The following is a 16,237-nucleotide window of genomic DNA, read 5'->3' on the forward strand; positions in this document are numbered from 1 at the left end:
TTATGCAAAAAAATCCCTTATATATGGGGTTTAAACGCAGTTGTAAAAGTATGTGAATATGCCAACCTCTAAAAATACAAATGAATAAATTCCATTTTTTTATAATGACACTTGATAAAAAGAAACACTTTGACCGACATTTTCTTTTGTACGTGTCATCAGAGGTGGAAAAGCCCGTCCACTAGTAAAGATCTTTCCCTCAGTAGCGTTAAAAGTTTGGATCAAATTCCCGCCTAAAGTGTTTGCGCATGGAAAAATAATGTGTGTAAATCAAAAAATGTATGTAAAATTATAATGTGCAAAAGTAAAAACTAAACACAGACTAAGAAACGAGGTCGTATACAAAAGTTAATTCAAATTATGAAAACCCGCCTTGCTCTTGTTCCCACATTCTGCACATGCACTTACAAAAGTTGCAATTCGAGTTTCATTTAAATCACGGGTGGGTCATCGTTCATTGACAGTTGCTCTAGCCAATCAGATGAAGGGGAGTTAATTTCACTTTAATGCAACTCATGGGTGCTCAAATGCATTTGTTTCCAGGAATTTCAGATAATATAAAAACCTGTCAGGGATCGCAGGGGAATTTAATTCACAAATTTCGGTATGTGAGCTCGTTGTTTCTTATTCTGCATTTAGCTTTCACATTTTTGCGTTAAGAGTTTTACATGCAATGTAATTTTTTTGATTTAGGCTCATTATTTTTCTATCTGCAACCGCATTACTTAAGGCGGGAAATTGATCCCATAAAAAAGGCTTGAGTGAGAAGCAGCCTTTACAGTTTTTACCTGCCGAAGATATTTTCAGTTACTAAGAGGATTATAAATGTGGAGCTAATTAAACACCGTAGACTGCCTTCTTCTGAGACACTTCTTTTCACATTTTCAGTTTTTCACGCTGATAACATGAGTTCTGTTTTGAATCTGCCACTATGCTGAAGCACAGGTGTTTGTAGCTTCTCCCTCTTTTGAAAAGAGCACAATCTCATTCAAATTGAAAGCATCAGTCACCAAAACAGCACAGTTTGGATCAAAAGCCTAAATAGCGCAGATTTAAAAAGTAATAAAACAATATTTGATGGCATGCGACGAACAACCATATTAGTCCAAAAAAAGAAAAACAAATGGGATAACCATATGACATTATTTGAATGTATGAACTTTGTATGCAGAAACAGTTTGGGGGTATTTTTACATGACCAAGTATCTGTATTTCAAATATTCAAATAGTGTCACCTGGAAAAAAGTCTATGCCCACTAAGAAGAATGGAGATGCTGCTTGTTGTCATGTCCGCTTTGGACAAAAAAGGAAAATCCTTGGCAAAATAAGGAAGGAGAGAGTAAGAATGGCTTTGAGGGATGCTGGGAAACCGTATTTGAATTAAAAAGGAGAACAAAAACCAGGGAAAAATCCACCGAAAGTGATGAGTGGAAGAACCATATGTGACGTGATCTCTCTCTCTCTCTCTCTCTCTCTCTCTCTCTCTCTCTCTCTCTCTCTCTCTCTCTCTCTCTCTCTCTGAACGAGCTGAGGATCGAGCACAGAAACAGTTAACCTATCAAAATAACAACATACCATAAATAATAAAGCTGTATCAATGCATATATCCGCCATTCCTGTGTAAACTACGGCAAGCAGAGTTTATTTGTTTATATTTATTCATATTGTGAGATGGTGGAGCGCAAGAACAGTTTGGAGTAGCAGCGCACCTGTGTATATTTCTAATAAATAAATGACAATAGCTGTGATGCATGTCTGCATTTTATGTATGTATGTATGTATGTATGTATGTATGTATGTATGTATGTATGTATGTATTTATTCATTTATTTATTGTTTATTGTTAATTGATTGTTATTGCCTGCACTGTAAGAAGATCTATGTATTGTACATTTTTCATATTGTACGATTTTAAATAACAATAATAATAAACTTAAAGAAATGCTTAATATTAACCTAAAGTTTCTGTTTTGAACTGAAACTGAGATCAAGGAATCAGATCTGTTATGGTTTAAAGTGATTTGATGAATTGGAGTTGTACCGTTCTTCCACATTTGAGAAAAATAAATCACAATAACTTCTGTTTTTTAATACTGACACTGAAAAAAAATGTATCTCCTTAGAATTGAGAAGCTTTTGTTGCCTATCTTCAAGTAAAATAAAATATATAATACAATTTTCCCAATCCAAATGAAAAAAATCTTTAAAATATGGATATTGTAAGGTCCTACAGTACATCTCAAAGCCTCATTTGTTGGGTTTTTTGAGCTGAAATTTCACATACACATTCTAGGGACGTCAGAGACTTATTTTACATCTTGCAAAAATGGGCATAATAGGTCCCCTTTAAAACAATGTTGGAAAAATCCCAACAATGGCACAGTCTGTGCAGTCATAAATGAGCTTGAAAACCACTTGAGTTGCCGTCTAGTTATGATTTTACAATTTCTGATTAAAAAAGTTTTTTTTTTACTACTACAATTTCAGACTTCACTGACCATTAAACAAACAATGAAGGCATTACATTGGCAAACTACTTTTTCTAAGTATTAAGGAATAGATTTGAAAAATATATTAAAACTCTGTCAATAAGCAATATCATCTCAGACACACAACACTTAATATTGAAGTAGAGGTAATGAAGATCATTTTCAAATTAGAAAAACCAAAGCATCATTGTGTTCAATTACAATCATTAGGCATCAATGCAGATCTACACTGATTTAATTACTGACACATTCCTATTTGTTTATTTGTGTACAATGTGGCTTAGACAAGAGCAGCCTATGCCAACAAAACCAAACCTCAACTAAAATCCACATCTAAAATTCACAACAAAAGAAAAGAAAAAAACAAAACAATACATGAAGATGCAAAACAAAACATAAAGCAAAGCATTAATCCTCAAAGTATACATAAAACAAATCATAAAATAAAAAACAAAGCAAAGCAAAGACAGCTAAAAAGTATCACAGTCACAAAAACATTAAAAAAAATCTCAACAAAAAGAACAAAAGAAAGAAGTATAGCAACAAAACAAAACACAGAACAAAGCAAAAGTCACAAGGAAACAAAGCAACAAATAGCAGTAATACTTTACTTGTAGGGGTGTTTATAAGACTGTCATAAAACCTTTATAATCATGACAGTTAGAGATAGTTATGACAGTTTAAAATCAAATATGAGTTTGTTTGTTTGGACAACTTGACATAAACAAATACACCACAACCTGTTTTTGCCATGACATTACAGTTTAGACATTACACTTGACTTTACAAAGACAACAAAACCTGTCATAAATCTGTCATAAACATGATTGTCATCAAACCATTATAAATATGTCATGATTTTTACAACCAACCCAGGCTCATTCTGAAAACGTAGCCCTATATACATTTCTAGAGAGCGCTAATACATCCCAGGAGTTAAGTATTTTTTGTAGTTTTAGTTTTTGCGGATCCACCAGAGGCCGCTGCGTATGCTTTTTCAGATCTCTAATTTTTCTTGCGAGTGCCATTTGCACCTCTTCTTTTCGTCTAAATCCACCAGAGACCACCATCGACTTAATGACTGAATATCTGACTGGCTGACTGCGTGATCCACTTGCTCACCCTCCTTCTTCCCTAAACCCAACCAATAGTGTTTTCAAAAGCACTGATTTAAAAGAAAAGCCCTTGCCTGATTTTTATAATGGAGGTAAGCGGTCAGCTGGTAAGTGCGAAAAAGGAACATCATTCATTTAAAAAATGAAATGCAGCCATACGTACTTCTGGCTACATAATTTGCGATCCTCAGAAATGTATATCGGGCTATGTTTTCAAAATGAGCCTATATCGCAGTTTTCATGACAAAGATAAAACCCAGGTCTGATATATGTCAAGTTGTCATAACAAACAATGTCATATTTGCATTTAAAATGACATAACTGAGCAAATGACACTTAATAACAGTTGTCATAAGGGTGCAGAGAAAATTTTAATCACATTCATGGCATGAGTCATGGCATGATTTTAAAGGTTTCATGTAGTTATGAACACCCCCTTCAAGTAAAGTGTTACACAAATAGCAAACAAAATTTAAAACAATGCAAAACAAAAACCAGAGCAAAACCAAACTTACAAAAAGCAAAGCAAATAAACAACTCACACCAAAGCAAAACAAAAACTGAAGCAAAGCAAATATATAAATTGCAACAAAACTTAAAGTAAAAACAAAAATAAAAAACAAAGCACAAAATAGAGCACAAAATCCACAACTAATCAAAGAGCAAAGCACATTAAATCAAAGTAAAAAAGGCATAATAAAACAAAAGACAAAGGAGATTGAAAACAGATAAAGAAAGGGTGCTCAATCCTATCTGTAAGTTTCTAGCACCCGTAAAGATGTTGATTACCTGGTTGAGGAGTCTTTAATTAATGATGGAGCTAAACACTGCAGGACATTGGCCACCCATGAGCAGGACTGGGCACCTCTGGTTTAAAATAAACCACTGTGAGCAACAGCACATCAGCCTTGTTCACACTGACAGCGCTTGAATCGCTGGAGGTTGCCGAGCCTCTCTGCTCAACTTTGTCACGTCGCCAACAGTTGCTGTCACTCGGGTCATCAGAAATTGCCAAGTCTCTTTGAAAATGAACAATGTCAGGTCACTTTGTTGCTACAAATTGCTGTCAGTGTGAATGCGTCAAAAACAGCCTGTTACTTCCAGCAGGCTTGACTAGTCAAGGGAAAAATAAGAAGAAAATCAATTTAGTTTGGGATTTTCTCCACTAAATGAATCCAGTTCAGCAACACAAATTCAGCGCCTCTCTCAAAAGTCACATCTGACATTCATTATACATTTAAGTCCGTCTCTGAATTTGTGACCTCTTGGGCTTTGCATTCATTCTTAATTTGCCTTTCTTCTCTCCAAATCAAATATGCAGCAAGACGAAGATTTCATCTGAGCGATCAAAGCTCAGTCCACTCGTCTAAATAATTTTTGTCATGTCTTTAAGATTCTACTTGGTCCCAATGAGCTCTTACAGATGCAGGATTTTGCAAGGAATGTGTTGCTTCAAAGGTTTATGTACAATTTTGCGATTGTTTCTCTTATTTCAATTCACATTCTTTTGGATTAAGTCTTTTTTAAATTTATGAAATATTTGATCAAGTATGTTTTTCAGATGACAGACTTTAGTGTATGGCAAGCATTTTAACAGTTAATATGCTGCTACGAGTGCTACTCATTTTTCTGATACTATCCCAGTTTAACAATTTTAAGGCTCTAAAAATGTGCCCGTTCCTATTAAAGCTATATAACATTACTTTTTAATGTTTTTAGAATGACGATGCATTAACATTATGTTTTAGTTATAATAATGTTGTTCAAAATGTTTTCATAACATTTCAGTCTCATGTTACAGAGCTAAGCATTACTGAGTACAGCCCTTTTTGAAAATCAATATTTGTATCCATTTCTCAGTGAATATAGGCAATGTATTTTGGTGCATTTAAACAAAAGGGAATTATTAAACAGATTTATTAAAATAATATTTTTGTCACAAACAAATTTAGAAATTGAAAAATAATACAATCAAATCAAGCAAAATATTGCAAAAAATTAAATTAAAAACACAACCTACAAAATTTCAACTAAATTTAAAATGTTTTGCTTCTCTTGATTATTCCTCACATATAAATTTGGGTGTGGTAATTTTGGGACCGTTATCGTAAGTTATTTTGTTAGATAAGCTCCAGATTTTGCTTGAGTACTGACTAATCTAATGTATCTGCACAAATATAATATTGTATAGCTAATAAAATATGAATTTAAAAGATAGATTTGTGAGGGGTGTACTTATATATGCTGAGCACTGCATATGAATGTTCTCAGAACATTATTTCTAAGGTTATTAGAATATTCCATCCACATTATGGAAATGTTCTGAGAGCGCTTTCATAATGCTGTCGCTAAATTATTAAAAAGTTATTACGAAGGGTTCTTAAAACATTCAAAATGTAGTATTTTAGACTATGCATTAATGTTATTTTTTGGTTATGAAACGTTACTCTAAATGTTTTCATAACATTTCAGTCTCAGGTTATATTCTTGTTCTATACAAAACACTTGTTTTAAATATTATTTAAAACATCGGTCACGCTTTATTTTGATGGTCCATTTGTTGACAAGTTATACTGTTGTTAAGTCACATTGCATCTACATGCCAACTAATTCCCAGTAGATTATAAGAAGACTGTTAGGTTGGGGTTAGGATTAGGGTTAGTGTAAGTTGACATGTACTTGTAAAGTTCCTTATAGTCAGTAAAATGTCTGTTAAAGGAGCAGTATCAACAGATATTAAGCAGACATTCTACTAATACTCAAATGGACCATCAAAATAAAGTGTTACCAAAACATCATTTACATTATATAAACATTTTAAGAACGTTTTTATCAATATTCCAAAAACATTATTTTAATAATGTTGTGTGTTAAAACTGAAGAAACATTATGGAATGTTCTAAGAATGTTAGCTGGGATTCTAAAGTACTAGGATGTATTTAATAGCTAGTGCTTATTCTGTAGTTACTTGTACCTTTTTAAAATATGCAACTTATTCGTTAGATATTGAACTCTTCTGTTTTATTATTAGTAATCTAGAGAGTTCAATTAAATATCTTACTAGTAAAAAAAAAAACTTGCTATAGTCAAAAATATAATATAATACATGTTACTAATTTGTATTGAATAGACACTGGCAGCTAATCGATAACTACTATTCAGTAATTTATTCTGGCAGGTAATGATATGTACTAGTGTTGAACAAGCACTGGCACATGAAGAATTGTCACAATTGGAATACATATTATTGAAAATAGAACAATGACAGATCCCTAAAAGCCAATGCCAAAAATGTTGAATTTCTAATAGAAAAGTGACTAGTCACTAATGAATAGTGTCTTTAATATTAAGGGCAAGTGCCCAATGAATTAATGCTAGTATGTAATAAATATGTAACAAATTAATCCATGATACACTAAAAATATTTATAAATTTAGTAGTTTTCCGTATTTTGTGATTCATGTTTTTTTTTTCTTCTATTTTTCCCTGTTTATTTATGCTTTTGAATTGCATTATGGGGCCTTAATCTACTTTTATAACAACATTTACTCTTAAAAAAAGTATATATTTTTTTACATTACATTATATTATTTTTACAGTACATTATATTATTTCAAACTACACTGTAAAAAATGCTGGGTTCCACACAATCAATTTGTGTTGGGACTAGGCATGGGCCGGTATACGATTCTGACGGTGTGACAAACTAGGGTAAAAATATCATGATTCCAAGATTTCATGTTGTGAATACTGCTCTTAAATAAGGTTTTTTTTTATGTCTGGGTAAAAAACAACAATGTTTTAGGTAAAAACAACAATTAAACATGGTATATATTTTTTAACATTTAAAACATTTTTAAACAATAAATGTCAGGCTAAATAATTTAAATAGGCAATGGACTTCTGCTGTCTTTATTAGCTACAAAAATACAGATTTTTTTTCAACTTGAAAAGACATTTTGGATATCTTTCTTTTCTTTAGATATAAAGTAAGCCTCTACACTGTTCAGCTCTACAGCATGCAGGATGTTGGTTTATAAGAGATTTGTTTATCAGATGTTTACTGAATCATAGGCTGACCAGTAACGTGCAATGTGGAGGTTCCTTTTCTACTGTTGCCCTAAAAAAAGTAAATTAACAAAACTTACAAATACCTTAGAAACAATATAATAGTAATTTGAACGGTTTTAAAAACTTGACTTTTCAAAACCACGGTAAACCCTTTAAACCAGTTATCGTTCCATGCCTAGTTAGGACAACATGAAGGATTTAAGTTATTTATTTATTTTTTTTTACAAATTTAAGTGGATTCAGCATAAAACAATGAAGTTGTCCCAAAGAAATCTCAATAATTGTGATGCTTAAGTTTATTTTAAAAAAAAATTTTTTTCACAAAAATGTCAATAAAAAGCACTTTTTTAAAATGTGAATTTGAATTTTTAACATTAAAAGTCAACAGAGCAGAGATCAAGGGCTCATAATACAATTCACAACCGTAAATAAACAGAAAACACTTGTAAACCACAAACTATGGAAACTTAAAGATTATTACAGTGTAGTTTCTAATGAATAAGTTCTAGTACAGGGGTCTCAAACTCGCGGCCCGCGGGCCATTTGTGGCCCTCAGTGCAATATTTTGTGGCCCGCGCCGACCGCTGTACACTGACAGAATCAGCGGAGCGGGAAGCGCTCTCTCTCCCCGCTTCGCTGATTCTATCCGTACACAGCGGTCACTGGCATTCCCCGCCCGCCGTGTTGTCGCGCGCGTTCTTATCAGCTGTGTTGACACGCGCGTACTCAAGAGCGGTGTTATTGCGCGCCTACTGAAGGGCGGGACCGAGGGTGTGTCGCGTCGCGGGGGCACTTTTGATCATTTTGGAAGGGCACTTTCGCAAGACTACAAAGGGCATGTGCTCTACACAGGTTGAGCCCTATGTGTGCACGTGCCTGCTCTGCATCTTAGATATATCATAGGTAGATACAGACTGTTACAGACTGATGTGACTGGAGTGGGGTGGGGGTGTTTTATTTATACATATATACACCTTTTTTTAGGTGAGGGAATGGAAGTTTTGAGTGAGTTCCCCCACTTTTTTCCCTAGGACTTCAATAAGTCAAAGTACAGGTCTAGACTTAATGATGATCATCTTCAAGCCATACTGAGGGTCTCAACTGCTTCCGCTCTAAAGCCAAATGTGGTTCAGAAGAAGCGCTGTCAAATCTCTGGCAGCAAGAAATAGGCAAAAGATGCCATGTTCAGAAGAACTGTTCATAATCTTCACTCAATGTTCTATTAATGTTCAGGACACTTCATGTTCAGAAGAAATAATTAAAACTGTTAATAATGACATTTGAGGACTTTTTTTTGTGAAATCCCTTATGCGGCCCAGCCTCACCCAGACTTTGCCTCCTGCGGCCCCCAGGTAAATTGAGTTTGAGACCCCTGTTCTAGTATCTTTCAAAATGGTACTAGTATCTAATGTTAAAATGGCTTGCCATAACGAGTGTCACTCACAAAACTCAGAGATCTAGGCTACTCATTTTTAAAGACATCTTGGACACGTCTGTGTTAACTGTGGACATGGCGACCATGTCATATTCGTTTTCACGCGTCGACACAATCTTGCAGAGTCGGAAGGCCCTCAGGTCACGCTGGAAGTTGCGGTTCAGAAAGCCGTAGAAGATGGGGTTAATGCAGACCGAGCACATCGCGGTCAGGTGACACAGAGAGAACAGAAGGTTGTGGGTACAGTTCATCGCCACTTCATGATTCCAGTCGATGACTGCATTAAACACGTTCAGCGGGAGCCAGCAAACTGCAAATGCCACCACAATGGAAAAGAGCATGATGTTTATCCGTTTAGACTCACTGCTACGGTATTTGTTTTCACGGATTCTTTCCATCATGTTGTTTCGCCGCTGCAGACGAGTGTATATCTGTGTGGGAGAGAAGAGGACAGACAAATCAAATCATTCATACATGCATTTAAGGGTGAACATCAGCATATACAGAATTCTCTCTTTCCTTGTATGTGTGTGTGTGTGGTTGAGTATAGCACAAGTAATGGTTCTTTTGTTGTTCTTTTGGGCGGTTAAGGTGCTACTTGATTTAGTTTTATTTAGCACCCTTTTAGGAGTGTATTCAAACAAAAGCTCAAACAAAATCCAGATTAAAATTCACAACAAAACAAACCAAAACCTAATACAAGTCATAAGACCAGGGTAACAGTAAAAAGGTCACTATGAGTCCTGGCTGGACCAGTTGACATTTCTGTATGGAGTTTGCATGTTCTCCCCGTTTATGTGTGGTTTTCTCCGGTTTCCCCCACAGTCCAAAGAAGTGAATTGGATGAGCTAAGTTGGCCTTTGTGTATATGTGAGAGTGTATGTGTGTTTCACAGTACTGGTAAAACCTATGTCAGAATAAATAAGGGACTAGAAAAATGAATGAATGACTGAATGATTGTAAGAAAGACATACAAACAAACTTTTAAACAAAGGAAAGCCGGAAACGAGCCATTAAACAAAACTTAGCGAAGCAAAAATACCAATAAAGCAAAAGCAAAAACACAACAAAGAATAACAAAAACAAAAAGAAAAGCAAAAAAAAAAAAAAACAGAAACTTATTCAAAGGAAAGCAAAATTCTCAAAAAAAAATTATTTAGAAACAAACTTATTTTATGAAACTTAAACAAACATATTTAGAAATTGAAAGATAATACTATTAAATTCAAGCAAAATATTGAAAAAAAAATTATAAAACAAAAATACAACCTACAATTTTTTAAAAACAAAACAAAAATAAAATGAGAACAAAGCAAAAAAATAAAAATAAACAAATTAATAAAAATAACAACTAAAGAGTAGAACAAAGGAAAGTAAAAATTGCAGCACAATAAAACAAGGTTAAAACATTTTAGGCAATTTATATCATTTGTATATCTGTGTGGATGAACAGAAGAAAGATTAACAATTATTTATACATGTCTTAATTAAGGGTGAACACAATTATTTCTGTAGACATTTAGAAAAATATGATACGCCATGTCCATCAGCATGCATTCATGAGACTTTTTCTCTTTTATATATTTTTGTATATCTAAATTAAGACAAGGCAAGGCAGGTTTATTGATATAGTACGTTTCATACACAATGGCAATTCAAAGTGCTTTACAAAAACAAAAATAAAAAAGACAAGTATAAGAAAATTAAAACAAATAGTAAAAATGATTAAAACAGATTAAAATGTGTTAAAACAGGTTATAAAAGACTGAAAAAGAAAAGAGAGACATAATAGTGTGATCTGTCGGACATAGCACAGTGCTCATTCAGTAAAGGCACAGTTAAACAGGTTACTTTATTTTTTAAATAAAAAATGGGATTAAACAGGTTTCACTATTAACTATGTAATAATAATAATTATTGGTAATTATTATAATTATAATAATAATTGGCTTTTGAGACTTTTTTATATCTTACAATTGTATGCTTGTTTGCTGTATTTTTGACATTCTCTTCAGATATAGAGAAAAAAAAAACTGAATTTTGAGCTATAAACTCAAAAAAGAAAAAGTGGAGTATAAAAAATCCACAATTGCCATATAATAATTTGCAATATTTTTTACAAACACTATTATACTATTCACACTACTGACAAACGCTTTCCAAAACTTGCTCATCCACACTTAAATAAAAAAATAATAAAATAAAAAATCATCTTAATGATCATGCATAAATCCTATTAAAAGCTCAGCGAGAGATGATAGTGAGAGACTAAACATAATAAAGCTCTATCCCCTACTGACACAATTTTATTTTTTTTAAATAGTAAATGATTTACTTGTCCAGGTCACATTTCACTGCCATTGAGCTCTCGATTACCTTTTTGTGTTGATGACTGCAGATATGAGTAGATCGTTCGTTGCAGAAATATAATGCAAGTGTACAAAGTAACATGTACTGTATACCATCACTGTGAAAAGGTACAGCACATAGCAGGAACACAGCGGTATATTATTTACAGATACCACTGCTTTCACAGTCCACAGTACGGTGGACAAAAAGGTGTTTTCAAATGTATCAGCTCAGGAGAGTGTCTTCAAAAAGCTGTGCTTTCACAGAAAAAATACATGTCTCAGTGTGGACAAAAGGTCACAACAGAGAGAAAAAAAATGCTTTTTTGCAAAAAGCATTTTGTAATGTATCCACTCTACTGTAGACGTAGCCCATATATCAAACAATGTGTTGTGCTGGAAAATAAAAGATAAGACTTCCCTGTTCTCCAAAGCTCATATCAGAGTTAGGATTTTCTGTATTATTTTATTATATGTAATTTTATTATGTAAATTGTTCATGTTTTAAATATAAAAATAGTTTATCCTTGTCTCCGAATTGTTGTAGTTTTACCCCTTTATAAGAGACTCAGCAGAAAAAGTTACTGGGTGTTATTACAAGACTTTTATGAATTTAAAGAATATATTCTACAAAATATCTGTGAAGTTTTCTTATACAGTACAGTTCCTCACTTAATAACGAGTAACACTGTGTAATAACAACACAAGACATGACACCATGACATGCAATAAAAAGTATCTTTTCCATGTTTTTGTCCTAACTATTTGCGATGGCGACATACAAAATTTCTATTTTAGAAATGCTTTTTATTTCTTAATGTCAGCAGAACAACAGCCTATAGCAATGATCACCTCAGGTACATTATGTGCTTTATTTACAGCTAAATGCTCCCAATGTCAGTTTAAAAACCATTTTATGTGACATTTATATCCATACTGCTGAAAGCAGCAGCAGATAGTTCACCTCAGATCTTGAAAATAAAATAACAAAAACAAAATTGTCACCATGGTGATTTAGTGCAAACCAATGACTGTAAAAAATATGGACGACGCTGCAGCATCTTTTCCCATTGAACAATTTGAAGGCAAAATGCCTCGTGACGAGCACAAACAGTCACAAAAGACTGCTGAAACTGGAGTCTGCACTTTAAAAAGTGAAAACTTAAACAAATTACTTCGACTTGTTACAATTAAATGAATTAAGTTTGATCTCCCTGCGTTCGCGTGGGTTTCCTCCGGGTGCTCCGGTTTCCCCCACAGTCCGAAGACATGCAGTACAGGTGAACTGGGTAGGCTAAATTGTTCGTAGTGTATGAGTGTGTGTGTGAATGTTTCCCAGAGATGGGTTGGCGGTTCATTCCGCTGTGGCGACCCTGGATTAATAAAGGGACTTAAGTCGACAAGAAAATGAATGAATGAATGAATTAATTAATTAAATTTGACAAACTTAATTTATGACAGTTTTCAGTAATTAATTTAGTTCTTTTAGGTGTAACAAGTTTTAGTAATTTATTTAAGAAAACAAGAATGGAACAGTGCATACAGTACAGTACAAATCATTTAATTTATTATTGTTAATATAATGATAATAGTAAAAATACTTTTTTTGCAGTAAAAATATTTCCGTTCTATGTTAATATAATAATAAAAATAATACTGCTTTTATGTTTTGTTGCAAGCACAAGTATTACTCCTTAGTTATAGTGAACAATACTTGTACTTGCCAAAAATAAATTACAAAAACTTGTTCCACTTAAAATAACTAACTCAATTTACTACTGAAATCTGTTATAGATTAAGTTTGTCAAAGACATAAATAAATACACACCATGGATAACGATTTACCATGCGGGAACAATCATGCAGCATTTAAAAGATAAATACAGCAAGATGTCTAAATATCCACAGGATATTTTCACATCTCATCCCTGCACTATAGAAAATAATCCTGGTCAATTTGTACAATAAACTTAGCAGTATTAATACATCAGCTGATGTCCGTCAGCTGCTGCAACATCATAATTGTTTATCATTTTTTTGCCTCCGTTTTCATTAGGTTAATTGATGCCCTAATTATATATGACAAAGAGGAATTTACATTTGTTTTAATGTTTAGTAGGAGTTTTCAAATAAAAAGCCAATGGTAAATAATGTAAATAAATAATCTTAACATTCACAGCTGTATTTGTTATATAAGATTCTGTTTCTAGAACATTAATATTTCCTAACAGCAAATTCAGTAGATTAACTCAATAACATTTTGAAAACTCAAAATTTCAGAGACGTCCTGTAAATCAAATTCAAACAACGTTACAGGGGATCAATGTGGAGATAGGCTAGCATTAGTTTTGTCTTCCTACGTATTATTTCAGACCCATTCATTCATTCATTTATTCATTTATTTTATTTTTGGCTTAGTCCCTTTATTAATCTGGGGTCGCCACAGTGGAATGAACTGCCAACTTATCCAGCATATGTTCGATGCAACCTTCCAGCTGCAACCCATCTCTGGGAAACATCCATACACACCTATTCACCCTCATACACTACAGACAATTTAGCCAACCCAATACACCTGTACCACATGTCTTTGGGATGTGGGGGAAACCCACTCGAACGCGGGGAGAACATGCAAACTCCACACAGAAATGCCAACTGACCCAGCCGAGGCTCGAATCAGTGACCTTCTTGCTGTGAGGCACAAGCACTACCCACTACCCCACCGCGTCACCCTATTTCAGACCCATAAAGAGAATTACTGCTAGATAACAATCACCTGTATTTACCCCATCATGGCTAGGCGTTGTATCAGCAAACTAATAAAGCCAGATGAAGCCCTGACCTTACCGAATAAACAGTGCTCCACCAGATCCTGTAGGTCAGAAAGTATAGTTTACTGCTGAACTCATTTTATCATGGTAAAATAAAACAGAAATGGAATAATAACACTTCAATCTCCTCGCGAAGCTCCGACGGTCAGCTTTGAGAAACTTTCAATCACAACTGTCTATCATGATGACACGCCCCGTTCTTATAGCATTAAATTACTGGCTAAAAACATATTCGTTACAAAAACAAAGATCTGCACCTATATCAGTGGGATAACCAGTGCCTTAAATTACCAAAACCATCTTTCGGGACATTTTATTGCAAGTGTAATAATTTTTTTATTTGGGCTCAAGTCTCCTTCATTTACACAGAGGAGGTGGCCTTTATGACTTGTATTGCAGGCAGCCCCAGGGGGTGATCTACAACCGGGACCTTCGCTCAAAAGCAGACATATAGCGCACTTGGTGCAAACCAACAACATCAGTAATTTTGTAGCCTATTAATAATGTTAAAGAGGTTAAATATGTATTAATTCTATTAAAAGCCTTTACCAGTTTATTGGGATTGCAGTGCGTGGAACCTAAATGTTTCTGCTGTGTTGCACCATGGTTGGTGCAGAAAGCCAAACTGCTTGTCGATGAAATATTGTAAAGTGTGAACAGTGTAGATCATGTAAAATTTATGATTTTTTGGGGGGGGATTTTGAACAAATAAAAACCATTAGCCTACACTATAGGTCTCAAACTATAGATTGTTCCAAAACAAAACAAACACAGCGGATCCAAATAATTAAGGTGTTCAAGACGATTAGTGACTAAGCAGGTGTGAATTGGAGGTGGTTGAAGCTAAACTACGCAGAGCTGCGACTCTCTAAGAATTGAGTTTGAGACCATTGCCCTACACCAGTGGTTCCCAACCTGGGGTCCGCGCCCCCCTAAGGGGGGCGCCAGAGTTCACAAGGGGGGCGCGGGAGAGGATAAGTGTTGAGGTAGAAAAAGGCATAAAAATGCTCCACTATTATATAGGGTTGTACAATTAATCCAAAATGCGATTTCGATTTCAAACAATTATAAAAAAGCATTAATCAAGATAAACGATTATATGCATCATATACCGCCCCCTTTCCAGTTGTACAAGTGTTGCAAAAGACCGCGTGTCTATGTGTGTGTGTGCTACACGCACACGCAGTCAGAAGCATGCGGCCGGTCAGCATTCGCACACTGAGACGAGCAGAGGAGCGCAGACATCTAAAGTCATCTTGAGGTTTAAAAGACGTGAAAGAGAAACCATTAAAGAGACAGCGCAAAATATTCCTGCTGCCGCCTGTTTTTATGATTAATCAAACAAGGAGAAAATGTTTCTCTGCTCTTGACTGAAGGATTTTTGTAGCTAAAGTGTTTTTCTTACAGTGGAGATGCTTAAAGCACAGTTTGTTTTATATTTTTATTCTATTGTATTTATTTCTCTTTCCTTTGCAGGGTGGAAAATAACTGTGTGTATACACTTGAAGTCAGAATTATTAGCCCTCCTGAATATTAGCAACCCTTTTCCTGCCCAATTTCTGTTTAATGGAAAGAAGTTTTTTTTAAACTTATTTCTGAACATAATAGTTTTGATATCTCATGTCTAATTACTGATTTCTTTTATCTTTGCTATGATGACAGCACATAATATTTTACTATATATTTTTTCAAAATACAACCATTCAAATTAAAGTGCAATTCAAAGGCTTAATTAGGGTAATTAGGCAAGTCATTGTATAACAGTAGTTTCTTCTGCAGACAATCAAAAATATATATTGCTTAAGGGGGCTAATAATATTGACCTTAAAATAGGTTTCAAAATATTTAAACCTGCTTTTATTCTAGCTAAAATAAAACAAATAAGCCTAGAAGAAAAAAAAATATTAGAGAAAATACTGTTAAATTCCTTGTTCTGTTAAACATAATT

The 16,237-nt window shown here is 34.1% G+C and overlaps 1 protein-coding gene across 4 annotated transcripts in view; it reads right to left on the minus strand.

Annotated features, from left to right (window-relative positions):
* Positions 1 to 7,088: 7,088 nt before the first annotated feature.
* Positions 7,089 to 16,237, minus strand: part of npy1r (neuropeptide Y receptor Y1) — a 57,035-nt gene continuing 47,886 nt past the window's right edge. Inside the window, exons 3-4 of one of the 4 annotated variants that reach the window (XR_012403408.1) lie at positions 9,046 to 9,541; positions 7,380 to 8,180 (exon numbers count right to left, since the gene is read on the minus strand). Coding sequence is in view for 3 of the 4 variants with exons in the window: in XM_005170925.5 (XP_005170982.1) it covers positions 9,125 to 9,541 (417 nt within the window). In the remaining variant the exon portion in view is untranslated. 4 annotated transcript variants of the gene reach the window in all.

This window comes from Danio rerio, chromosome 1 (genome assembly GCF_049306965.1).
Source record: "Danio rerio strain Tuebingen ecotype United States chromosome 1, GRCz12tu, whole genome shotgun sequence".
Classification (NCBI taxonomy): Eukaryota; Metazoa; Chordata; class Actinopteri; order Cypriniformes; family Danionidae; genus Danio; species Danio rerio.